General features: G+C 41.0%; 1 protein-coding gene, 3 non-coding genes and 1 pseudogene across 4 annotated transcripts; 2 read left to right on the top strand and 3 right to left on the bottom strand.

The window, feature by feature from the left end:
* Positions 1-1,962: 1,962 nt before the first annotated feature.
* TRNAY-GUA (transfer RNA tyrosine (anticodon GUA)) lies at positions 1,963-2,053 on the bottom strand. Its single transcript is given in 2 exon segments — positions 1,963-1,998; positions 2,017-2,053. It is a non-coding gene; the product is annotated as a tRNA-Tyr (tRNA).
* A 692-nt stretch (positions 2,054-2,745) lies between these two features.
* On the bottom strand, positions 2,746-2,818 carry TRNAT-UGU (transfer RNA threonine (anticodon UGU)). Its single transcript has one exon. It is a non-coding gene; the product is annotated as a tRNA-Thr (tRNA).
* Positions 2,819-4,421: 1,603 nt separating this feature from the next.
* Positions 4,422-4,493, top strand: TRNAP-UGG (transfer RNA proline (anticodon UGG)). The gene has a single exon. It is a non-coding gene; the product is annotated as a tRNA-Pro (tRNA).
* An 8,067-nt stretch (positions 4,494-12,560) lies between these two features.
* Positions 12,561-13,556, bottom strand: LOC131405523 (olfactory receptor 6S1). The gene has a single exon (XM_058540504.1). It carries the CDS (start codon positions 13,554-13,556, stop codon positions 12,561-12,563), a length of 996 nt encoding a protein of 331 aa, XP_058396487.1.
* Positions 13,557-19,113: 5,557 nt separating this feature from the next.
* Positions 19,114-19,870, top strand: LOC131405329 (ribosome biogenesis protein NSA2 homolog; annotated as a pseudogene).
* Positions 19,871-20,999: the final 1,129 nt, after the last annotated feature.

Raw genomic sequence — 20,999 nt, 5'->3', positions numbered from 1 at the left:
GTGCTGTGGACTGAATTTTTATGTGTCCCCCTCCCCCTAAGAGTCATATGTTGAAGCCCTAACCCCCACAGTGATAGTATTTGGAGGTGAGACCCTCGGGAGGTAATTAGGTCATGAGGGTGGAGCCCTCATAAATGGGGTTACTGCCCTTATAAGAAGAGGCATGAGAGAGATGATTTCTCTCTTGACCATGTGAGGATACAGAGAGAACGCAGCAGTCTACAAGCAGAGCAGGCCCTCATCAGACACTGCGTCTGCTGGTACCTTAATCTTGAACTTCCCATGTCCAGAACGGGGAGCAATAAATGTTTGGCTTAAGCCACCCAGTCTTTGGTATTTTTGTTCTAGCAGCCTGAACTGATTAAGAAAAGCAGTTTTAGGTTTACAGCAAAATTGAGTGGAAAATACATGCAGAGAGTTCCTACATACCCTCTCTCCTCCTCCCAGTCCCCACAGCCTCCCTACCATCAATATCCTGTGCTAGTGTGATACATTTGTCACCGTGAATGAACCAACGTTGATACATCATTATCAACTAAAGTCCATGGTTTACATTAGGGTTTACTCTTTGTGTTGTACATTCTATGGGTTTTGACAAATGTGTAATGACTTGTATCCACCATTACAGTATCATACAGAATGGTTTCCCTGCCTAAAAATCCTCCGTGCTCTGCTAGTGCATCCCCCCCCTCCCCTCTAACCCCTAGCAACCTCTGAGCTTTCTACTGTCTCCATAGTTTTGCCTTTTCCAGAACGTCTCTTATTTGGAATCATACAGTGTGTAGCCTTTTCATATTGGCTTCTTTCACTTAGTAATATGCATTTAAAGTTCTTCCATATCATTTCACGGCTTATATCTCATTTCTTCTTGGTGCTGAATAATATTGCATTCTATGGATATACCACAGTTTACTTATCTATTCACCTATTGAAGGACATCTTTATTGCTTCCAACTTTTGGCAATTATAAATAAAGCTGCTATAAACATTCATGGGCAGGTTTTTGTGTGGACATAAGTTTTCAACTCATTTGGGTAAGTACCTAGGAACATTATTCCTGAATTATGTGGTAAGTGTATTTAGTTTTATAAGAAACTGGCAAACTGTCTTCCATAGTGGCACAGGGTATTTTTAAACTTCATTTTGTATTATTAAAGCATTTAAAAAAAAACGTAATGTACACACGTGGCATACTTTGAAAAACATACATAAAAGTGTAAAGAATACAAATCCCCCACAGATAAACATATTTTGGCATCTTTCCTTTTTTCATATGTGAATGATAAATTTCTAGAAGTAGAAATAGAATAATTTGATTAAACACAATGTTTTCTAAGGTTCCTGATTTATAATGCCCATCTGTCTTCCAGAAAGTAGTCACATTCTACAAGAATGTCCTTGTCACTGCATCCTTGTCAGTATTAAATATTAATCAACATTTTCTAATTTGGTGGTGAAATAATATCTCCTTGTTTTAATTATTAAGTATTTCTTTCTTATTAGTGAAGGAAAATCTCCATGTGCATATTTAGCCTTTTGCATTGTTTATTCTCTGTATTGTTTGTTTACATCCTTTTGAAGGACCAGCCTTTCTACAGTATTTCTCCTTAAAGCCTGAATTGCCTAGTATAAATTATTCAAAGTGATGAAAAAGTGTAGGGAAGGTGGGGTTGAGGGATATTATTCAATATTCAGTCAACTCTAGCTGGTCTTAAAGATTAGGAGATAACAGATTCAAATCTAAAATAAAAGCCATTAATTCACATCTCCTGAGTAAATCGAACCACATCTACTGCATGATCACAAAGAAGAGACGTAAAATTATGTTTCATGGTGGGCAAAAAGCTGTTCTCTTGTTGCCTGAAAATAAAATTAAAATAAATGTTTCACAGTCGTTGGGTTAGGAGGATAAAACCTTCAGGAAGTTGAGTAAGGGGACTTTTTAGCAAAAGCTCGCGCACTTCCTTCGAGCCGGAATCGAACCAGCGACCTAAGGATGACAGTAATTAGGTGCCTCTACAGTCCTCCGCTCTACCAACTGAGCTATCGAAGGGTGCAACATACTGCACTTAGTGTAGATTTTTGTATAAATAGTAACAGCTAGTTAGAGGCCTGGCTTCATTGCATTCGAGGTTCCAACTCAGATTGAAGGTCAAGAAGTCTCCAGAGAGTCGAGTCTATGGTAAACCAAATCTCGGGAGTGGCCTGGACTTGTAGGACGCGGAGTCTGAGTCCAAGAAGTGAGATTGGAAGCAGAGCAGAAGCCTGGATTGGAGTGTGTCTGGGTAGCTTCTGGGCTGGGCTGCCCCAGAGAACTCTGCGAACCAGTTCTCGTTCCAGGCACGCAGGAAAAACTGTGGACAGGCAAGCTGCAAGCCGGGCAGTGCGCTTGGCTTCACGGTCCAGCGGCCACAGGAGGGTCATGGCTATCAGTGGGCCAAGGCAAATTTGCTCTCTGCCGCAATCACAGAGGTGCGTGTGGACTCTACCAATTCGGGGAGTTTTCTCGCAGACACCTGAGTAATCCAGTTTCTCCTCTCTTTACTGAAGGGTACAAACACCTAGCTCTTTTCTCGGGATCATTAGGAGGTCCGATTCTAGAATCTTTCGTCCCAAATGTCCAGGGTCTGATTTTCCCTCAAAGATCACACAGTGCTTCCTTTCTTCAACGTCTGTTTCAACAGTGGACAAAAATGGAAAACGCCATTCTTTTCGTAACCTAGGGGAAAAGAGTAGCATTCGGCTAGGCTCCAGCGAGATTTGAACTCGCGACCCCTGGTTTACAAGACCAGTGCTCTAACCCCTGAGCTATAGAGCCACCCTACTGTTCGCAAGAGGAGGGTGAAAGCCGAATCCCTTCAGTTTCACTTCAGCCAAATGGCCTTTAAATCTAAACAAAATTTAACAAATAATTTCAAGTTAAAAGGAATTTATTTTGAAGGAAATACCTTTTTACACATGAGAAATAAAGGTGTTTTGACCAGGCCCAAACTGGATATGAGTCACTGGAAGGGTAGCTCCCCAAGTGCATGCTCCTCACCCTCAGGCCTGACAAGTCACCGAGTTAGGGCAACACCTGGGGTAAAGTGGGATGGGGTGGGGTGCAGGTGCCTTACAGAAGAGAAGGATGCGAGACATCAGCGTCATTGTCTCCAATCTATTTGGACGCATAAAAAAGTAACAGCTCCAACTCTCATAGACTAAGTTGGGGTTGCTTTTTGTTTTGTTTTTTAAAGGGAAGCGGCTTTCTCCAAGCACAGGACGTACCCCTCGGACCCTCAGTATTTGGGAGCCGAGGCAGTGAGGGCGTGAAGGCATCCAGGCCTCCTCCTGGCCTTTCCGCGGAGTCGGTCTCCGTCACAGTCAGTCTGGGCCTGAGGTTCCTCCAGGTTTCCTGAAGCGGAAGCCGGCTAGAGCAACCCTTTCCTCGGTCTTTCAACGCTCTTTGCTAACAACTTGGAGTCCGAGAGGCAGCTCCTTCTCCCTGGGCCTCCGGGCTCTTCTAAATGCCCACCATGAAGTCCAGAATAAACAGAAAGTGGCGACGCATAGGAGGGTTGGGAAGGGAGCGCTCCTCTTCTCTTTTCTCTTCTCTGGTCTCAGCCCCCCCAGGAGTCTGGCGCCTAGTCCAGGAGATTGAGCCATTCATTCAACAGCTATTTGCCGAGTTTCTCCCCTGTGCCAGGAGCGTGCTCGTTACAGGGTGGACGGTGGGACCAAGGCAGACAAGCTAGAGCCCAAGGGCTTCGATCCCCAAGCAGAAGGGATTGCAGGGTAAGGACAACGCTGTCCCTTCCCATTCCATCTGCCACTTTCTGGGTGATAGAGAAGCGGGTGGGTGCAGGCTTCTATAGAAGAGGGTATTGGAAGCAGGCAACTCTTCCCGGGTGCCACCTTCTGCGCGCCCTAGAAGGGTGCCTTAAATCTAGACGTATAGTACAAACTTCATTAAATAAAGCTGGAAGAAAATAGCAAAAGCATATTTGCAAGGTGTGAAACACTGTACCCAAGGGGGCTAAGGCAATGGTTCTAGGATTCGACCTCTGTGGGCGTAGTATCGAGTTTCTTCGCTGCCGGTGCTGGGGGGTAACCTTTGCCTCTTGGTGAAATCGATGGTTCTTATTTTTCCTTGGTCCTCTAACCCCAGGCTGTTTGCGATGGTTCTGGTCCCATCCCTGTAACTACCTAGATTCTCTTAGGAGAGTCCAAGACAGACTCGCAGCTCAGCCTGAGTCCCTTACAGAACATTCCTATCTCTGGAGCTCTATGGTTCAGGTTCCTCCGAATCCTCATGCTGATGCTCTTGGGGTCTGGAGAAAATCGCTGGGCTTAGAGAGAGATCAAAAATGGTCCTCAAGTATTGTGATACAGCTAACTGGATGAATGAATATTCTTAAAGAGGAAAGTTTGTTGCCAGAGGCGGCTCGTTGGTCTAGTGGTATGATTCTCGCTTTGGGTGCGAGAGGTCCCGGGTTCAAACCCCGGACGAGCCCTGCTTTTTTTTTCCTTTCCTCATTCACAGCCAAATGAAACCAACACTGCCGAGCCTTGGTCCCCCCGAGGCTGAAGTCCCGTTCAACATCCACCTGTCTCTGAATCAGCTTGTGAGCAAGTTGGCCGCTTCTGTTGACCGATTCAGGGACAACGAAGATGCTACCGTGGACCAAAGGATTCCTTGGAGACGGAGGGGCCCTAGTTCAGCTCCTACAGGCTCTTTTGTCAGGAATAGCTTCTTCGGGCAGCTCTTACCCCGGCACTTGGGGCGGAAAAAACCAGTGCACTTATCACTAGAGCATTTCACATGAAAAGAGTGGTACCTGGAGGTGTGTTGCGGTCGCGATGCGGGGACAGAACCCTCTTCCTGAGGCCCTGGTCCGCTGTGCTGACCCGCCGGGGTGTGGAATCTAGCCCCGGTCGCAGAGCCCCGGCCGGGTTAGCAGCGCGCGGTTGCACTTTTGGTTCCCGAGACCGTCTACCGCACAGTCGCAAGTGCGGTGGCAGCCTTCCACGACAAACTGCGGCCCCGGGAACCCTAGGCTTAAAGGGCGCAGACGTCCATTCCGTCCAAAGGGAGCGCGAGTGAATTATTTCGAGTAGTTAATTCTCCAAAACGCAATATAACAGTGCCGGTCGTCTTGCCGTTTCTGGCAAGAATCCACTAGCCCCTTTAGTGTTCTTTGATTGCTCACCTGGAAAACCAGAGGGCTGTAGCTGAGGTGTCTAACTGAAAGCTTAGAGTGTGGTTGACTCCGGTTTGTAGAAGTTGCCCAGACTTACGAAGTGCTGGAATGACAGGCCTTCAAACTTGCTTACCTTCCTGGACTGCTTGTACACGGGGATCTTCGATCGGCTTTCTGTCTGATCCGATCATATTTATCCTTTCCGAGGTTCTTCTCTTGAAAAAGTTACTTGGCCAGGCAAGAATCAAGAGTTTTGTGATTGGTGATTGGAGGGAGGGAAGAGAGAGGGTAGAATCAGCTATTATGCCTTGACTTCCAGGTTGGTTGCCCCGTCAGAAAGGTGATATATGTAGCCTGATCTTTGATGTGTTTGCTGAACAACTACTGGTGGAGATGCGCAGGAGGAAGCTGGATATAAAGACCTGGGGTTCAGGAGAAAGATCCAAACTAAAGAAATAATTTTAAGAATAAAAAACACAGAGTGGTGGCTAACACTGGTTTGGGTAAGAACCCACAGGGAAGAGTATTCATAGAGAAAGAATTTAAACTGGTGATCCCCAGTGTTTAAAAAGTTGAGAAGGGAATAGCAATGAGGGAAGGAACCAGCAAAGGAAGCCTCATGGCCATCACTTGCTCTGATGGCTGATCTGTTACTCAGGGGCTGTTGATGTCTTCACCAGCATTTAAAGCAGAAAGTTTAGGGAAGATGACAGCACTGGACCAGTTGAAGAATGAAGGGAAGTTGTGGACACATTGGTAAATAATTCTTTTAAGGGTTTGGCTGTGAAGGGGAAGACCTGAATAGTACACGTGTCTGGTCCGGAGGTCTTAGGGTAGCGCCAGGATTATTTAGTGGGTCCTTTCTTTCCCTGCCCTGAAACCTGGGCAAAGGGGCATTGGGTTACCAACAGTATGCCCCTTAGCCTAGTACGTTCTGACTCCTAAGGGCTTTTATGATCAGCACAGATGAAAGTGGCGCCATTACTCCTTCTACCCCCATGGTAAGAGGTTGAAATACCTGCTGGGCTCTACAATCAAGACAGAGGGAACTCAGCAGCATTTGAGCAAAGGCACAAAGGAGCAAATTAAAAATGAATAGCTCATGGCCTGAGGAGGGAGGTGAAAGAAGGAAAACTAGTTCTAAAAAGCATAAATAGGTTTAAGAGGATCTTAGGTGGGGTTTCAAAACCCAAGCAAGATCTTTTGACCTTTAAGAAAATCGTGTCCATTGGGAACCAGAAAAAGGGCATCAGGCTGAAGATGCAGCAGGCACTGCTTCTCTGGAGTGGCAGGAGTTGGGACTTGACCCTCTGGGCTCTACTTGAGAGGAGCAGCACCAGCTCCACAGCTATGAGTCTGAGCTCACAGTTTGTTTTACTGCTAACACTTCTGACATGTAATTCTGTTGGTTCTTGTGGCTGAGAACCACCAGTTCATCCTCATTGACAGGGGAATGGCAGGGGTCATAGAGAAGATCTGGGCCCTGGAAAACCTTACCGTTTGCCAGAGTCCTTATACTTTTCTGCATTGTCAGATCTTGAAACGTTTCAGATATCTGCATGCAGAAAAAAAGGGAACCCAAGGGAGACATCCATATGCAAAGTTTCACAAAGTCATAGTTTTCCTAGTGTAAGGGTCTTTAAAGAGGGACTTGACTGTGACTAGCTATGGGACTTATCTGCTCCAAGCCCACTAAGGAGGTCGGTCAGTAGAGTCAGGACCCGTACTGTCTCAGCTAGAGCTGTTAGACTGTGCCTTCCTCACCTCCTGAGTAATAACTATGGCACTTCTATGCCAATGTGGGTCTCTACTACTCTCCACTATTATCAACATGACCCCCCTTGAATCATGCAAAAGTGTTCCCAGCAAATCACCAGGGACCATGGCTATTTGACACTTTTTCATCCCTTATGTCATTTGTCCCTTCAAAAAACAATGTGGTGAGACTGTTGCTATGCTCCAAATTACCAGGTACTCTTCTGGAAGATATGGAAACACACAAAGGGAAGACCCAGTCCCTGTCTTCAAGGGGTTTGCAAAATAATGGGGAAAGAGGGGAAATGGTGCAGCTTATTATTGCAAGAGAAAGTATATCATTTAGGATTCAGTCAAAGTGGAACCACTATAAGTGATGAAGAATAAGAGATTCATTATAGAAATTGGCCCTTACATGATTGTGGGAACCGGTAAGGAAGTCTATGTAAGGTTCTTGCCTCTATGACTAGTGTTGGGCCTGAAGTCTCTATAGCTCAGCAGCGTGAGCAGTTGAGAAGGACAGGTGGACATGAAGTGAGAAGAGCAAGTGCAAACTGAAACCATGAAATCCACGAAGAGAAACTGGAATCAAAAAGCAAACTGGAATCTGCATCTCTCTCTCTCTCTCACTGTCTCCAACCTTGTTGATGTGGGAGACCTGCAGGAGAAGCTGGCACCCTTCATCGTGGAACTGCCCATGCACTTGGCCCAGGAGTTAGAGGAGCTGAAGGAGCACATCCATGGGTGCCAGAGGAGTTGTGAGCCCAACTGAAGCCCCATGCCAACAAGTGAGCGAGCAGACCAGTATCAAAAATACAAGCTGCAACAGAGGCTGGTATCCTATGCCAAACTTCAGGACGCAGTGGCTGCCATGTGAGACGTTTTCACCTTCCAAATCTCACTATGAATTTCTCCATGTCTATAGAGAAAATTTAGATCCATACAGAAAACAAAATTCTGGAAAATGTAGTTCCAGCTTAGACAAATCGACACAGTATGAAGTCACCACTTAATCTACCCTCTTTTCTAGTTTCTCCTTATGAAACTTGTATTGGAGAATCTTGTAGCCTCTTTTAAATGTTTCCTATGTCTTTTTCTTTCTATGCTGCATTTTGTGTATTTCCTTAAGATCTATCATAGTTTACGAAACATCTCTTTGCCCCTCTAAACTTCTGTGCAAGATATTGAGTCTTTAATTTCAATGATAATATTTTTCATCTTAGACTTTTTATCGTTTTATTTGAAATCTATCTCTATTTTTATTTCATCATGCTGTTGATCTTATATTTCTAACATTCTTAATTTACAGTCTATATCTAATTGTTATATTATCTGACGTTCTTAAAGGTCTAAGTCTGCTTCTTATTGTTTGTCTGCTGACTCCTGTTCTTAAAGTTCTGATTGCCTGTGTGTTTTGTAATATAACAGCTTTACTGATATAATTCACCCATTTAAAGTGTACATTTAAATGGTTTTAGTATATTTGCATAGTCCTACCAGCATCACCACAATCAATTTTAGAACATTTTTATCACTCCAAAAAAGAAACTCTGTACCTCATTAAAAGTCACTCCTCATTTCCTCCCAACCCTCTCCTGCAGCCCTGGGAAACCACTAATCTACTTTCTCTATATATAGATTTGCCTATTCTGGATGTTTCATATAAGTGGAATCATACAATGTATGATCTTTTATGACTGCTTCTTTCATTTGGCTTTATGTTTTTAAGGTGCATCCATGTTGTGGCATGTATCAGTACTTTATTGCTCTTTATTGCCAAATAATATTCTCTTGCACGGATATGCCGCATTTTATTTATCCATTCATCAGTTGGTGGGCATTTGAGTTGTTTCCACTTTTTGTGTGTGTGTGTGTGTGTGAGGAAGATTAGCCCTGAGCTAACATCTGTGGCCAATCCTCCTCTTTTTGCTGAGGAAGATTGGCCTTGGGCTAACATCCGTGCCCACCTCCCTCTACTTTACATGTGGGACGCCTGCCACAGCATGGCTTGATGATCGGGGCATAGGTCTGTGCCCGGGATCCAAACCTGCGAACCCCAGGAAGCCAAAGTGGACAGGGCAAACTTAACCTCTACGCCACCAGGCCAGCCCTGAGTTGTTTCCAATTTTTGGAATTATAATGCTGCTCTGAACATCATGTACAAGATTTTGTCTGGATGCTAAAGTTTTCATTTCTCTTGGGTATATACCTAGGCGTGGAATTAATGGGTATATGGTAACTCTATGTTTAAACTTTTGAGGAACTGCCAGATTGTTTTCTCAAGTAGCTGCATCATTTCGCATTCTCACTAGCAATGTATGACGCTTCCAATTTCTTCATATCTGCATCAATACTTGTTATTGTCTGTCTTTTCCATCATAGTCCTCCTGGTGGGTGTGAAGTGGTATCTCATTGTGGTTTGATTTGATTTCCCTGATGACTAATGATGTTGAGCTTCTTGTGCTTGTTGACCGTTTGTATAACTTCTTTGGAGAAATGTGTATTCAGATCCTTTGCCAATTTTTTAATTGGGTTATTTTCTTTGTATTATTGAAACATAGGTGTTCTTATATATTCTAGATACAAGTCCCTTATCAGATCTATGGTTCGCAAATATTTCCTGTCTTTTTGTGGCATGTCTTCTTCACTTTCTTGGTAGTATGCTTTGAAGCACAAAAGTTTTTAATTTTGAAAAGTTCCTTGTGTGTGTTTTTATTTTAAGGATTATGAGCTTATGTTCAAGAAGGCTATATCTAAGGGAGTCTTGTGCTATCTTTGTTGAGGGTGAGACCCTCTTGAATGAGCATTTTGTATTCATTCTGCCTATGGGTATTATCTACTGGGGACAATGTTTATATTAATATATTAGCTTGGGGTTTCCCAGATGACGCAATTTTGTGTATGAAGTTAGAGCTTCAATAAAGAATTCTCAAAGAAGACTTTTGTCTTGTGTGGAAAAAACTTGTTAATTGTCTTCCTTTTCTGCAAGGGAAATTTTTTCTAGCCTCCTTTCACTGACAATAGCCCTCCAAGAGTTCTCGCTGTATGTGGGAGGTTCCATTTCAAATAGTCACCAGAGTAGGTCTAATGTGAGAATGATTACTACATTCAAGCTGCTGGTTACTTGAGTTTAGCAATATCTATCAGGGCAGTGGCTATCATCTGCTCATCAGTCTTTCATTCATTCAACAAATGAATTCTTGGGCACCTTCTATGTACCAGGCTCTGTTCTAGGTGTTTGAAATACATTTTTATTTTCAGCTTCCTCTTAATTTGTGATCTCTGGGACTAGCCTTTATTTTCTTGACATCTTGGCTAGTATTTAATGGCTTTATTGAAGAAGATACACCTGCAAAACAAAAAAAATGGCAATTGGAAATGTAGCAAGAAAAGCAGGCAAGTGTGGCTCCAGGGAAGCCACACAAAAAGACTATTTCAAATTAGAGGCTGAGATCAGTTGTGCCAAGTGCTGCTGAGATTAAGATGAAGAGTAAAAAATTCCTTATGGAACAGGAATTTTAAAATAAGATTGAAAAAGTAAAATCACAGATTACTGCCTGGTACAATTTTTATTGTGATATTTCTACTCCTAATCACTTTCAATTACCTAATATTTGCTCTTATGCTTTATTAGTAAAACATCATCTTGTTAGACACACTTTTAAATTTTACAAATAAAAGGGTCTTATTACATTTTGACCCACAGTGAGATATATCTCACCCAAAGGTCTGGGAGCTCCTTAATTGCCGGGACTATGTATTTGTACCTCTCAACACCAACTTTCTTCCCAGAACATGGTCTTCAATAAATTTTTATTGAATTAAACTGAGTCCAAAGTAATTTCCCACAATAAGTAATTAATAAAATAATGTTGAAAACAGATGGTTTAACATGCTTTATTGCCAAAATATGGGGATGATTCCTTCCAGAAATGCTATAAACTGTTACATGAATTCCTCTTTTTGGCCAGTGTCTGGGATTGCCTTCAGGTTTTTATGCTCCATGAAATTGGGTAGTATTTAAGGCAATACTTCATCTGCTTTCTGGGCAACACTTCTAGATCACTCCAGAAGAGTTCTTTTCCCCCTCTAATCACCAATCATTCTTTTCATTCCTATAGTTCTCACTCAGAAATCTTTCAGGAAAGAAATATTTAGTGTGTGTTTGTGTGTAATACTAATAGAACTGGATTAAAGCATTACTATTTCCAATGCCCACTGAAGCTTTATGTTCAGTTTGTCAATTTCGCAGGACTATTTTGAGGTTGATGTGCTGTCCATATCTTGATATTTAATTTTTTTAACCTTGTCTCTATGTATACAAACATATTCCAACATGGAATTAATTCTTGTTCAATGAGTGATAGCCTCTGAAAACTTCTCTAACAAGAAAATACCGGAAAAGATAAATCAATTTTTATGTGATCTCCAATGTCATTTTATAAACCCCCTTATCATCCCCATTCCTCTGAATTATTGTTTGTCTCTGTCTTCCTCTCTAAAATCAAAGCTGCTTGAGAAACACTTCCTGTTCATCTGAGCATGCATTAATATATTACAGTATCCAACAAAGATGCTTAACAGAGCTTTGTTGAATAAATGAATAAATAAATGAATAAATGAATGAATACTTGTCCAAGATTTCCAAGGGCACCACAAGTAGGAATCCCCATTCCCTTTCAAATATCGAATGAGGTAGATAAAAATCTACCACAAACTCTGGTTCTTGATAGGTACAATAATAGTTGGCATTCTTAGCTCTTTGATATTACAGGTCCTCATCCTAATCCCAATTTTACTAAAAATAAAAGAAGATTGAAGACAACAGATAAAAGAATGTAAAAAGATGAACAAATGAAAGGAACACAACCCAGTGACAAAACAAGTAGAAATGTCTTTAATTCATCTTTGTAATAAAGTGCAAATTAGAAAAACACATTAAATGCTATTATACATGAAATGTCTCATTGATCTGCTTTTTCAAAGGCACCTGGGATTGCTGTGGAGAAGTGAATAAATCGCTTGTTAAATTTGCTTTACCTCTTTTCCATCTAACAGTAAATGCATTTTGGGGGGAAAGTGTATACAAAAGTATCCAGATAATCTATTTTATTTTTATGATTATAAGTAAATTTTTCTTAAAATTCTTGATTTTCATAAACAGTTGGAAGGCTGAACTGAAAACTTTAACCAGTTTTTAACTTTTGGCAAAAGTCGCACATAGATCCCTCTAAGAATTGGACTGAAGCTATGAATTATCTTCCTAAACAAATGCATATAGGCTCAAATACATAAAATTTACATACTATTGGGGTTTATAAATTTTCTGAGCCCACCCTTAGACTCCCTGGTGACCGTAGACCCTTAGGTTAAGATCTCACAGGTTGGAAGGTCTTAAGATGTAATGATGGTATTGATTACGACATATCAATAATAATATGGATTTATGTATGAGATAGAATCAAAGAATTTTGTCTGAAAGGGAAGAAAGATACACTTGATAACTTTGGAGCTCTTTAGTGGTTCCAGAACTCAGTCATTTGATGATGTCCGTGATGATGATAGGAAAGAAAATGACAATGGAGAAAACTTGGACTTAAGACTAGTTATTACATTCCCTCACTTTCACCCCACTGTTTCCTTACTGAAATTCTTAGCAAGTAAAAGATCCCCCCAAAAGCCTGCTACCACTTTCCTAAACACATCTTTCAAAGCTTCCTTGACTTGCTCATTGCGCAAGGCATAGATGAATGGATTCAGCAGTGGTGTCACAAATGTTGTTACCACTGTCACCGCCCAGTTAGTACCCACAGAGCCACTCTGTGATGGCCTCACATAGAGAAAAATGGCACTTCCATAGAAGAGAGTCACCACCATCAAGTGGGAGGTACAGGTAGAGAAGGCCTTCTGACAACCTGAAGCAGACGGGATGCGCAGGACAGCCAGGACTATGTGGCTATAGGACACAGCAGTAATCATCAGTGAGGATACAATGACAAGAGAGGCAAGGACAAAGTCAGTTTCCTCCAGCTTCTTGGTGTTGGTGCATGCCAGGCGGAGCAGTGGGCCACTATCACAAAAGAAGTGCTGCACCACAGCATCCTGTTCACAGAAGGGAAGCAAGGCCACAACCACTGTGGGGCCAAGAACAGGGAGGAGTCCCCCCATCCAGCAGGCCAAGGCCACCTGAAAGCACACAGTACCATTCATGAGCAAGGGGTACTGCAGGGGATGACAGATGGCCAGGTAGCGATCCACAGACATGACAGCCAACAGCAGGAACTCAGAGGCCCCAAGAAAGAAGTAGAAATAGAATTGGGTAATGCACGCAGCAAAAGAAATAGTGTGTTGCCTTGAGAGGAAATTGCTCAGAATCTTGGGAATGATGACAGAAGTGAGCAGGATCTCTAAGCAGGACAGATTACCCAGAAAGAAATACATGGGAGTCTGCAGGCGAGTATCAGCTCCTACCACCCCGACAATCAACACATTGCCTGTTAGAGTCAGCAGATAGACAAGGAGGAAGACAGAAAATAATTCTGCTTTTGTGCTGTTGAGATTCGGGAAACCTGCCAGGATGAACTCAGTCACACCACTGCTCTGGTTCCCAGCAGGAGCCATTATCTTTCCCACCTGTACAACAACATGAACATGATCCTGGTGAGGACAGGTCTTCTCCAGAACAATCCTGAAAATTATTTTACCATTATATGACACACATACTCCCTTTTTCCAATCACACAACCGATTAATATCTGAAGGACCTGATGTCCCCATCTAACTGATTTTAGAGCTGGGGAAGATTTTCCATAAAGGGTAGCTAAAACTTAGGTATGAAGATGCCAGGAGCCTCCATCTTCACATCTCCTATTCTCACATTTTAACTTGCAATACCTCATTATTATAATAACTGTATCATTGAGCATCTGAGTTGGGCAGAAATGTCCGAAAAATGATTTTGTGAAGAATATGATACCCGTTTAACCAGGATCAGAACCTGAGCCAGACTGCCTAGCTTTGAATCCCAGCAACTCCACTTACTAGCCAAGTAGCCTTAGAAAAGTTGCTTAACCTCTCTGTGCTCCTCCACTGTAAAATGCTAGAAGGAGCAAGTGAAACAATAGTGCAAAAAGTTTAAAAGAGTTTGCATCACCTAGCTGACAAATGACGTGGTAGAGACAGCCCTGGACTGTAAGTTAGGGCACCAGACTCTAGACTTGGCCTGCCATTTCCCTTGGAAGACTATCAGTGAATCCAGCTCCTGTTTGTCCTTCAACTGCTCTGCTGTAGAATGAGTCATAAGAATCTAGGCCATTAGTGCACCTATTATATGAAATTACCCTTTTCATGGAGAATTCCCCAGCAACCTAAGAGTCTAACTGAACTCAGCTTGTCACAAAGTGCTTGCCTGTCTAAACCAAGTTATGCCATATTTAAAAGGGATAATAGGGATAAGTTACATTGATTCAATCAATCAGGTATCCACATCTATTTATTTAATGTCACCTTCAAGCTAAGTATTCTGGGTAATATTAAGATGAGTGTCTCAATCTTTTTCAATCCGTGATACCAATCCAAGGCCCTTTCACAAACTTGGGTTCTATTAGATGACTTGCCAGAGACACAATTATGAGTTCCTGGCTGTAATTAGTAATAAAAACAGAAATTAAGTCCTTACCATTTGATCCAAGTCCTTCCAGTTCTGAAGACCACCACCACAAGAATCAAACACATGATATTCTGAAACTTTGTTAAAAAATGCCTCAGATGTGAGAATACTGATCCCCTTCAGCCACACAAAGCATGAGAACTGACCTTAAGGCCTCGGTTCCTTGTCAGCCCTGTTGTTCTCTAGGACACCACAGCAGTCTTTGTTCCTAGCAAACATTAGGCTCTTAACAATTTCTCACCTGTGAATCTCACCTGAGTAGGAAAATTTTTGTACCTTTTGTCAAGGATAAAGCAATTCTCTGGTCTTTCTCCCTAGGTATTCCAATTCAGAGCCTCATCTCCCTCTAGCTTTTATGGAAATTGCTTTACTATCAGTAAAATAATTCAACTTTTGCTCTGTGTTGACTATGTATCACGTGCTATTTTTGGTGATTCAGAGATAAAGGAGACATTGTCACTATCTTCGTGTAGCTCACTGCCTAATGAGACTGACAGAAAAGTTAACATGTGTCACAGGTGGAATGTCACACGTAAGCATGGGGTCTAAGGGAGCACACAGAAAGGGAACCAAACAGACTTAGAGAGACGAGAAGTATTCAGGCGGAAGCTGATGCCTAAAATAGATAATAAAAAATTAGTATGGATTTGATAGGAGAGAAGAGAGGGTTTTTAATGGAAAGGAGCAGCATGTGAACATAGTACATTTGAGCCGAAGCACAGAATATAAGGTGTGGAGTGGAATGGGATGGTACTGGTCACCTCAAAGGGGACTCTTTCTGCCTCTCTGTGAAATACTTCTATTGAACTGAACCTAACCTAACTACATATTAAGTGAGAGGAAGATGAGTCCCAACCCCAGATATGGAAGGCATTCCTCCTACCTACCTCTGAATGACCTTGATGTTTCCATGAGGGTGGAGATCACCCTACAAGAATTCTCTTTCCCTTTTTATGACTCAATGTCTTGCTCCATCCTGGAGTCCTTCCCATTCCCTGTACTGTGAGGCTGACAATAGCCTAGAATCCTTGGAGTTCCTGAGGATGGGCAAAGCACTTGGGAGAACAGGTAGCAGTTGGATAATCTGCTTCTTCTCTGTGCTTTCCTCCCAGGTAGAATTTCTCAGATGCTGTTCTTCTGCCTTGTCAACAAAGGGGCTTTCTGATCCTAAGGAGGCTACATCATACTGCTCCTTTTTATGGCCATGGTCAGGTCAGGGATCAGGGCCCACCTTTCCCTCCCTGTAGAAAGAGTGTCTTCTGCAATGCGATCACCGCCTTAGGCTTGAACAGGCACACTTCAAGCGAAGGGCAATGATCTCACAATGCTCCAAGGTATGTCACTACAAGAATAACAAGGGGCTGGAAAGCAAAGGGTGAATATGGAGGGGTTAAACCATTCATCTATCTATGAAAAGACTTAATGTACTTACTTACTTATGGTTCCTTTTGTCTTTAATGGTTGAAAAATGATCCATTTAAAGCCAAGTCTTCACTTTTCTGCTGATGAATTTTAAGCACAAACTGGGAGTTTTCCTGTTTTAGACCACATCCTCTGTGGCTCCTGGCATTAGCCTTAGTGCAGGGAAGGATAATGCTGAAGAAGTCATTGGTTTCTAAGCAGTCTTTCTGTTGAAGGGTAGGATCCTTCACACACAACTTCAGTTTTCAATAGAGATGCCCCCAAATGAAGATTAACTGATCCAGACATCAGGAGCCTAGCTAGCAGCAGTGCCTGCTAGGGAAAAGAGACCCAAATGGTGAGGAGATAAAACTGTAAGAGAGAGAGAAGGAGAGAAGATAATTCCTGCAAGACCCAAGGGAGATTTGCAAATCAATGGAAATTTCCCAGACCCCGTGCCTGATGAATCTGAAAGAGAGGCTGACCTTTCATTCAACAAGGGGTGATTGGGAACTTTTCTGCCTTCATCTGTCAACCACCTCAAGCCAGGCAGCTGCAAAAGTCTGGGCAATACAGTAGGAATGAGAGAAAGGATGGAGTTTGACCAGCTGTGGAAGGCCATAGTCATCATCCAACTTTCTCCTGCATGGCATTCAGAGGAAATGCTTATTTCCCAAATAACACAAACACTGTGTCTTCTCCCTAAGGACTTAAAACGATATTGGGAATTCCTCCCCTGGCTTCTGGGTTGGAAAGTGGTAGGATCCCCAAGGATGTGATGAGATAGGGGATGATTCCCTGTGTTATCCGTAGCTTCTTCTGCTTCTCCCAGCCTTATACTTCATCCTCTAGTAATAGCATATATCATACCACACACTCAAAACATTCTTTAGAATTATGGACCATTGTTCACATTTTTCCATTTGTGTCCACTCTATGGCTCTTATTAAAGACTTGACTAACTCGTATTCATCCTCAATTTACTCTGGTGCATATCAGTTCTTCTGAGAAGCCTCCTCTCTCCACCCATCACTCTGCCCACTCTCCAACCTGAACTGTGGCACATTCTGCTGACCTCAATCTCAGTACTTAACACCTTGTATTGTAACTCTTTCTCACCTGTGTCCCCTGCCAGACTCTGACCTTCTAGGGCAGAAATTATATTTTCATCTCTGTATTTCCAGCACCAAGCATAGTGTCTGGCACACATTAGGTGCTTAATAAATGGTATGTGAACTAAACTGCTCTGAACCCCAGACTTGAGGAGCAACTGCTCTTGTGAGATGAGCATCAGTTGAGTCTTGAGCTGAGAGGAAGAGTACACAGGTCTCCCTGGGACTCACTTTGCCTGAATTCCATCCTTCTGGACATGCTCCTTTTTAGACCCCATCAACAATACCTAAATAGAATCATGGATGAGACATGAGAAGTGTTATCACTTTAGATTCTGGGGAAGAAGCGGGAACAGAAACTGGTAGAACTGGCTGAGCTAAGCCGAGCAAACAAAACTGGAAACTGAAGCTCTTGTTTGTTGAGCTGTGGGAAGGAGAGGTCTGAGCAAAAAGAGAGACCATAAAGTCTGAGAGCTAGCAAGGCGCACTTAAGCCATACATGTTTTTAAATTTTAATTGCACTATAACGATTAAACCTACAGCAGAAAGAGATGAGATCAAAGGCAGGTAATTTTTAAAAATTACTTAGCTATTTGTCCAATTGACAACGGTTTTGGTTTTCAGCTTATAATACTTTCAAACTGACTTGATCATAGGAATATCCTATATCCTTTGATATATAGATATCAAATATCTTTGCATGAAATAGCATTTTAGAAGAAAATATTCTATTTATTTTTAAAACATAAAACACAGATGACCCGAAAATAAAAATATAAGAATGTATAGATTAAAAAATCCTAGTCCTTTCCCTCCCCGTCCACCCCATATCCCTTCCATAATTAACCATTTTCATTATCTTATTGTGCATCCTTCCAGTGTTTTGTGCATATGCAAGCAAATGTCAAAATGCTTACTTACTTGTGACTTTCTTACACTGTCCTGCACCTTGTTTCTTGCTTTTAAGATAACCTGGGAAACTTTCCTTGTCTGTACATAGAGAACAGAAGGAAAATGTTTAAACTAAGGAGACCACTAGCTTGACAAATCTGTTGCATGAATGGATTGCAATATTCTTGAATTATACTTCTGCTTTAAATCATCGCTTGATTATCTCTTTGACTTCAGTTTTCTTCATCAGTAAAAATCCTATTGTGATGGAAATTGCATCAAAAAATTTAATTATTACTTTGTAAGTAAAAGTAAGTTATAGCAAAATGATATGATATCTGGGATTTGCTTCAAAATAAAGTGAGTGGGGATATAGATGGAATTAGCTTGGCCATGAATTGGTAATTCATGGAACCATGCATTGGTTACACTGGGACTTATTATACTATTCTATTTTTGTATGTTTGAAATTTTTCCTAATAAAAAAGCTTCAGAAACATGTAGTGACAATCAGGTATCTATTTAAAGAAAACTTTAAGTTTTTAGAAATACAAGATTTCTTCAGTTAAAAATTAATGAATGTCTGCAATACTTCCCTAAAGATAGTAACCCTAATTCCACAAAATTAGCCAACCAACCACTGGGGAATGTCAAATACCATGTGGGCTACTCAGGAAATGTCAAACTATAACGAACTTACCAACTCCAAGAGGAATTCAACCCTCTTGGCAAGAGCCTGCTTTCTGATCCAAAAGTAGTAGAGGCAATATAGAAACACAGAATCACAGGTCAGAATGGGGATACTGGATTAAAATAATACATTGATTACAGTAACCTATCTTTTTCATTATGACAAATTCCTTAAAATGAAATAAAAATTACTTTTTCTCTTCCTTCTTTTCTTCCCTTTCCATTTTTTAAAAGGGTAAGTACATAACAACACAGAAAAACAAGACAGAGTGCCATTACCAAATCTTTATATAAAAGGAATTTTCCCTTTTCTGTTGCGGGTTGCGTAGAGTCAGCTCGTGGGTCTCTGAAACCTGAAGATTGAGAGCTTCTTCACATCCCAAGGTCTGCACCTGGCAGCTCAGCAGCTGTCACCATGCCACAAAATGAATATAATGAGTTATACAGTAAGCACTGTGGATATCGTTTGGATTACCATGAGAAAAAGAGAAAGAAGGAAGGTTGAGAGGCTCGTGAACCTTCAAAGAAGGCAAAAAAGATGACTGGTCCAAAAGTTATGCTCTACCATAAACAGCACCATGATGAGAAAACACAAATGAAAAAGACCGTAAAAGAGAAACACCAAACAAAAAAAAGATGAAAAGACTCCACAAGGAGCAGTACCTGCATATCTACTGGACAGAGAGGGACAGTCCTGAGCTAAAGTATTTTCAAATATGATTAAACAAAAACAAAAAGAAAAATCGGGAAAATAGAAAGTCCCTCTGCCCAAAGTTTGTGCCCAGGGAGAAACAGAAGTATGAAAAGCCGTTCAAACAGGAAAGACAAAGAAGAAAGCATAGAAAAGGTGTGTTACCAATGTCTGCTTTACTGGAAATGGCTTTACTCGAAAACCACCCAAATATGAAAGATTCATTAGGCGAGTACGCTTAGGTTTTAAGAAGGGCCATGTGACACATCCTGAACTGAAAGCCAACTTTTGCCTGTGAATACTTGGTGTAAAGAAGAATCATCCCCACTGTACACAATTTTGGGTATTATTAACAAAGGTACTATCACTGAGGTGAACATATGCAAGTTGGGCCTTGTGACACAAGGAGGCAAGGTTATTTGGGGAAAATATACCCAGGTTACAAACAATCCTGAAAATGATGGGTTAGTAAATGCAGTCTTACTGGTTTGACAGCAATTTCGTACAAGTCACACCTTATAATTATTGAAGACTACACACAAATCAGGAAAACCACATTACTGTGATGTTTCTGAATACTACCAAACAGCCTTACATGTCTGCAATCATCAAGAGAACTATTTATTCTATTGTAAAAAACATTAAAATGGCGCGATTTTACAAACTGAAGAAAAAATAAAACAAAAATAAAAGGAACTTCCAAGAGAAGAAAAAATAGCAGATAGAACTGAATTAAAAATAACGGAGAAATACAATGAAAATCTAAAATACAAACAGGAGATATCTACTCCATAGTCCTTAATTCATACACTTTAACTGATACCCAAATACCACCTAATATACTGTATACTATACCTATATACTAATATATTAGTACAACTACAGTGTGAAGAAGGATAAAATAGGACAAGTGACCTTAGAGGAAATAGGTATTTAAAAGAATAGAAATAAATCTTTAAATTTTCAAATTTGTTTTAATAATATAATTTAAGTGTTCATAAATCAAGAACAGGTTGTTATAAAAATTAGATTCTAAGAACCAAAGGTTTCTTCAATTCACAATGACATTATCAAAATTAACACAACGTATACATGTATCAATTATATGAGGGATTTGGCTGAAGATAATATTTTAGAACATAGAACTAAGAAACGAAATATATGAGAGAAATGTTAAGTGACATAAAGGTAGACAAATATCTATGATACAGAATAGAGGGTGCAGAAATAGACCCACATATATATGGCCACTTGATTTTCAATAAGAGGAAAAGAACATTTAATGGAATAAGAATAGTCTTTTCAACAAATGTTTTGGGAACATTTGGATAGCCACATGCATAAATGGTCTTTGATCTACACTTTAGACTATACACGAAAATTAAGTCAAATGGATCATAGAATTTAATACTGAAAAATTTAAAACTTCTAAAACACAAAATAGGATGATTTTTTAAATGGACAAAAGATTTGAACAGTCCTACAATAATAATTGGAGATTTCAACACCCCACTCTCAATAATGGATAGAACAACTCAACAAAAAATAAACAAAAAAATAGAAGACTTCAACACTGCAAGCCAACTGGACCCAATAGACATATAAAGAAC

This window comes from Diceros bicornis, chromosome 5 (assembly GCF_020826845.1).
Source record: "Diceros bicornis minor isolate mBicDic1 chromosome 5, mDicBic1.mat.cur, whole genome shotgun sequence".
NCBI classification, from domain to species: Eukaryota; Metazoa; Chordata; class Mammalia; order Perissodactyla; family Rhinocerotidae; genus Diceros; species Diceros bicornis.
Note: the sequence above shows the minus strand (reverse complement) of the source record. Positions and strands in the feature narration are given on the sequence as shown.